At 35.4% G+C, this 6482-nt stretch overlaps 1 protein-coding gene across 5 annotated transcripts in view; it reads right to left on the bottom strand.

Moving 5' to 3' along the window:
• Window positions 1–6482, bottom strand: part of Grid2 (glutamate ionotropic receptor delta type subunit 2) — a 1450739-nt gene that overhangs the window by 307628 nt on the left and 1136629 nt on the right. For all 5 annotated transcript variants that reach the window (XM_021164478.2, XM_029478539.1, XM_029478538.1 and 2 more), the window contains one exon: window positions 3807–3945. In XM_021164478.2, coding sequence (XP_021020137.1) covers window positions 3807–3945 — 139 coding nt within the window. The remainder of the gene's footprint in view (window positions 1–3806; window positions 3946–6482) is intronic.

Genomic DNA, 6482 nt, shown 5'->3' with positions numbered 1-6482 from the left:
TCTGTCAGTGGCATTACTCTATTACTCTCTTCCCATTCCTGTCTGGAGAAGAGCCTCTGGCTTGAGAGAATAAAGACATACATAGTCTATGTTGGACAATGGCATAGCAAATTTGGGCTGAATGAGAAGTGCTAACATTCACTGTTTAATTCAGTGAGTAGCTAATTTTATGAATACCAGTGCCTAAGATGGCACCATGTGAGGCTGTGGAAAGTATATTTTCTTGGAGAAAATGAGAGTGGGAACTTCTCAGGAAACTGATTACTTACAGATGGAACTTTGTACGGAAGCGGTGTTATAGGCATCTGTGTTTACCAACAAAGGTAAGACATGAAGTCTGAAGTTCCCTATAACTTTGGGGAGAGAATTAGACTGCTCTAACTTATTTGATTTTGATTCTTTCCCAAATTACTCTGGTGATAGCATTAGGAAGAAGTAGAAATTTATTACACCCACTGAAGAGTTTTCATAACAGCTGTTGGCAGTAGAAAGGAATAATTTAAAGGAAATGGATGCTCAGTTACTTTGGAGTGTAGTACTGCACTTGAGGGAAACATCATGCAAAATTACATTTTCCCCTACTAAATTTTACTTTTGAAGAAACCTTCAGGGAATACAGATTTGGAAGTGGTGTCTACCTCCACCATTATAGTAGTCTAAAAAGGAACTGGTGCAGGAACTTGAGAGCAATTGAATGCAAAGATGTACACATGGACCATGATCACAGCATCCTCAGCAAAACAGTAGGTCAAGAAAACTAGAGAAGCAGAACTAGATAAGGAACTAACTGCAGTGTCAAGACTGTGGATTGGTAATGGGTTGAGAAAGGTTAGACAACCAACTTTAGTACTAATCCTGAGCATTTATCTTCTAACCTTCAGTTTCTTCATTTACAAAATGGAAATAATGGTAATACCCTGTGATAGGTACTTTGAGGGATAAATGAGATAATAACTGCAAATACTTAATACATGAATCATAGTAAGTCTTCAATAAGTGTCAGACTTAATAATTTTACTACTATGAATTACTATTATACATAGTATAAGACCATTCATTTATGTTCATTTACTTAAAATATATAAAGATTAAATGTAAACAAAAGTTTAACATATTTAAATGTGCCACTTTAGTTGAGCTTTATTATAAGAGTATATTTTTAAAGGTGTGTACTCATGGAATACCAGCAACATGGCTAAACAAGCTTGAACAAGGATGACAATAGACATGCTAACATGGACAAGGTGGGTACAGGCCTGAAAATTCTGAGAGAAGAAGAAAGTCTTCTCTAGCAATGAACACACAAGTTGGTTATCCAATACCAAATCATACCTACACATAACATTATTTATGAACACACATGCACATGCATACACACACACACACACACACAAGCAAAGGAGTACCTGAGAAGATGAGAGGATTAGGAGGTGAGAAGGCAAGGGAGAAATGATGTTTAAAAGTATTTTAATAATGATAAGACTCCAATTTGCCCTGAAAAGCAATTTTTCCACTTCCTATTTGCTACCACGTTGGTCAGCCTAGAAGTCATTAAGAAAAGTGAAATGAGCCAAACACAGAAGCACAGTTACTGTAGTACAAAGTCAAATCCATGGAAGCAAAGACAGAGTCAGTGGTAGAAGGTCAGTGGAAAGGTGGAAGAAGGAGATGCTTGTCCAAAGTCACAAAATGACTGACAAAATGAACCCTTTTGGGATATTTAATAAACATTATGGGCAGTATTAGATGTCTTAGCTAATCCAACTATAGGAATTAATACATGATGCATATCCATATCAGGCTGTCACAATTTGTGTTTTAACAGGTTCAATTTTTCTTTGATTGGATATACCAAAATGTCTTGCTCAGAATTGCATCGAGTAATCATAGATGCAGATAACTAATGCTGATGTGTATGCTAATAAGTCTGGTTAAACACAAAAGTTATTGATCCTGCTTCAGACCAATTGAGGTTTGTACAACATTCTATAAAGTAAATCCTTTGGCCTGAATTCTTAGTAACTGATAAATCTTCATCCTTAATACTGACATTTCCTTCTCTAAACACAGGTGACACATGAAAGTATGAGTGAGGGAAATGAGAATGGTTAAAATACCCTGGAAAAGAGGCTCAGGGGCCGAGCACCCTGAAGGTCTGCTTTTTACCCTGACACTTCCAGAAGGTGAAACTTACTCTTCAGTTTTTCTATTTGTAAAATGTGTCATGGAGAGTATAGAGTTTAGAAGATGGTGATGAGCCTTAAATGACCAAATGTGCATATAATAGCACAGATCCTGGGATCTGATAACTAATCATTAAATGATGGTTATTATTTTTATGATGTTACTAATTTCATCAATTTTCTTCCTAGGCTATTACAATAGTTTTCATTATTATTCAATCTCCCACATTTTACTCAGCATCATTTATAATTTGTATTACCCATAGAGCTGGGTGTAAATGGTATACATTTGGAGACTATGAAGGCTCTGTACTAAAGCAACAATTATAAAACAATTCAAGGAGCATAGCTTGATGAGAGAAATTAGAAGTATCATTTTCATAAATGGATAAAGGAATTGAATGCCTGTGAGTATTGCTAGTTAACTTCTAGGGGCTCCAATTTCAGATTGTAGATTGAAGAAAAACAACGTACTTCTTTAAAAATAATTAACTCTTCATTTGGCATTATGTTATAATGGCTTTCTGGTCACTAACAGAGTTCATTTACATATTTCTTTGAGGCAAGAGGTTTTGTGTGTTTCTTTAAGGAAAAGTTGACTCCAGGAATTTTTTCTACAGTTCTAGTTGTACTCATTTTGAATTGGCCACTTTTGAGCCATGAATGCTGACCTTTAATTAAGACCATTTTGTTTGGGGTTAAATAAGACAACTTCAGGGGAATGTTTCTTAATACACTGTGTAGAACACTATGCCCACTTAGGCAGAAACTGTATGATGCTGCAGCTGCTGTAGTTTGAAACTATGAAGGCAAAATATGCCTCAGGTTTACAGGTCTCATGGGAAAAGCACTTATGATCTGCAGCACAGACTTCTGTAAGTGAGTGCATTATGGTTAAAAACCATTTCCTATCACTGTTACTGATGCTAGAGAAAGAGCAGCAATGTTGGCCATGTGGGTATTAATGCAGACAAGAAATAGAATGTGGACACTAGGATGGAAGTTCTGTTACCTGCTATCATCTTTCCCCCTCTCTCTTCTTACCTTCCATTTTCCTCTTCTCTCCTTACTCCCTCACCCACAGAATAAATTTAGTCATTTAATCATCAACTGTGATTGCACAAACTTATTTTAAAAAGGGCATTTTTATTTCCTAAAATTATTTATACTTTGTTTTTTTCATAATTCTTCTCCAACATAGTATATGTTTTAAAGATTTACTTATTTTTATTTTATGCTTCTGCATCCATGTATGTCTGTTACCATGCATGTGCAATGATGTTAGAGTCAATAGAGGATATGAGATCTCTGTGAAATGAAGTTGAGGATGGTTTTGAATAATTTCTCGAGCCCTGACATAGCTATCCTCTATTAAGGTTAAATTTTTGATGATCTGTTATTATTCCAGGAAAATACAGAAACCAATATTTAAGTTATAATCAACATTTTATAAAATGAATTATTTAGGATTGATATTCTGAAGAATCATAGAATTAAGCTTTTTGTCAAAAAGAGAGTGACAATTTATTATAAGGTAGTGCACCTTTATGTGCAGAAGGGCTTTCCTTGTGGCATGCCCAGCATTTGTCAGGTTTGGTGACACCTGGAACTATGCCTACTTACTGGATGGAGCTCTCAATGCGGGTGATAGTGAGGAAAGCGGCAAGGTTGGCTGTATAAGATGAGATGACAATCAGAGCAAATAACCACCAAGCCCCCATCATCATTCGGGTTGCCAGAGTTGTGTATGGGACTTCCCCACCTGTGGAAAGAGGAGAGATGACAACAACATCAATATGCTTTTATTGAGAAACTGAAGTCATGCACATTCAGTGCTAAGACAGGCAACAAGAAACATTTCCCTTAAAAACTCTGGAGACCTCCATATTTTAATACTTTGTTTTTGATGATTTCCTATGGAATTATGTCTGGCTGTGTTAAAAAGAAGCATGATAAATATTCTACAAAATACATTGAAATGATAATTCTTTCTCCTTTAATCCTAAAATCAATTCCTTATTATAGTCACAAATACATATTTTGTTTCCAAGGACTGGGCTATTCACAAGTTACATGATATTAACACTGCTATATCTATATTTAATATACCTTTTTATATTTTAAATTAAATATTGGATTTTTTGTTAACTTCTTTGGGAGTATAGGCTGCTGAAAATCTTGGTATCACACATATTACCATTGACTTCAGTATTCTTGCATTTGCTTCTTCCTGTCACTATATTAATTGGACACTTAAAACAACATTGCTGAAAATTATTCTTCTCATTATGTCCTTGTGTGAAGTCTTCAGAGAGCTTGTATTCCATCTATATTTTTATCCTGTGAAACCTTAGCAAGACTTTGAATATCATCTATATTTGATGAACTACCATTATTTCTGGTAATGGAATGATCATCAGCTTGCATAAAAGTAAACTACTGTGGCACCCATGGCCAATGGGCTTGGCTTCTTTTATTTCATCTTGAAACAGGCTACAATCACCAGAAAAGAGAAAAACCTCAATTGAGAACATGCCTCCCTAAGATAGGACTATATTCAAGCCTGTACAACATTTTCTTAGTTAGTGGTTGATGGCCACAACATTGACAGGATTGTAGCATCTTTTGTGGTACAGCTTTTGGATGTTGCTACTCACTTTGGGGTGGGATACTTTTTGATAACTTTGAGTCACCCAGGCTATGCTTCCACCAATAATCTGAAACTCATGCTCCTGTTAATACACTCAACAAACTCATTGGTTTACTAGGGCAGTCTTAGATGAAATCCTTTCTTTGGTGTCTTGCAGCGAATAGATATTTCTTGATGTCTTCATGGGAAACGTAACAACACTTGGATAATATTCAAACTTATAGTCTGGCCCTTCTTTATAGAGAACTATTGATGAAAATCTATATGTCTTCCTTCTGCTCAGCATCTAATGGGGATCTTAAATTCAACACATTTATAACATTTGTTTTAAAATCCAAATTACCCCCCTAACTACTTAGTCTACATTATGTCAGGAATGGGAACATTTCTATTATGTAATTTCTTAGAACAAAACCTTAAAAAGTTTCACCTCTCAATATGTAAAAAATCCTGACACCTTTACCTTCAAATTAATATTCGCAACCTATTTTATCTCACCATTTCCCATGCTGACATTCAAATCTAAATCAGCAGCTTTTGATTTTGTCACCAAACAGCCTATACAACCTATATTTAACCTGCCTATATTCTGACCCCTGTTGCTGCTCCACCATGGAACTCTAGGCCATGAAAGTCAGGTCATGATGTGCTCAGATCAAACCTCCCACATGATGTGCCCAGATCAAACCTCCCAATAGCTTCTCATCACTTTGAGAAAAATCTGTAATCTTTGTCAAAGCCTATCAGGCGTTACATGGAAGAACCTTATTCACTTATCTGACCTTATTTTGAATCAGTCTCTAAAACATACTGTCAAGTTTATTTGTAGCATAAAATATTTTGTGTGCCTGGACCATTAAAGGACCCTATGCTCTTCTGTGTCAGTTTTCCCCTGAAATTTTGGAAATAGAGGATATAAAAAACCCAAAGAGGCTGAGAGATGGGAGTAGAATTTATAGGTAGTATAATTTAGGTTCCAGTGGATGAAAGAATAAGATGAGAAAGCAGAGTGAGAAGAGAAGACGGTTGGTGACAGTTGAGGCTGGAGAAGCTGAGTTGATCCAGAAAAGAGGTGGTTATGAGACAGTCAGAAGAACCCATGAAGAACCCACAAAGGAGCAAACAAAGAGATAATAAAATAAAATAAAAGCTACATTTATTTCTAATCCAAAGATTTGAATTTAAAATATTCATGGCTAGAATTTTTTTGTGTTTTCAATTTACAAGTGTTTTTCTATTCAAGAATCTTAAAGGATTTTATTTTTTAAAAATGCCTCTTTAGAAATACCTTTTATCAGTGTTTTACTAATATAATTTCCTACAGTTACATACTATCAAATCCTTTCCCTGTTAGAAAATTTACCATGCTTTTATCGCAGCAAACTGTAAACATTTTTGGTTTTAGTTTTAAATTTTATGTTAAATATTTTTTTAATTTTTTGAAATTTAAATATAGTGAAATATATTTCTCTTTCTCATTTCTCTCTCCAGCCCTCCATGACCCCTTTGCGCTAAAATTAGTGGACTCTCTCTCTCTCTCTCTCTCTCTCTCTCTCTCTCTCTCTCTCTCTCTTTCTGTCTAGCTCTTTCTCACTCTGTGGCTCATCTCCAGTTCCCTGGGATCAGACAGACAGACAGACAGACAGACA

This window comes from Mus caroli, chromosome 6 (genome assembly GCF_900094665.2).
Source record: "Mus caroli chromosome 6, CAROLI_EIJ_v1.1, whole genome shotgun sequence".
In the NCBI taxonomy this organism is placed as follows: Eukaryota; Metazoa; Chordata; class Mammalia; order Rodentia; family Muridae; genus Mus; species Mus caroli.
Note: the sequence above shows the minus strand (reverse complement) of the source record. Positions and strands in the feature narration are given on the sequence as shown.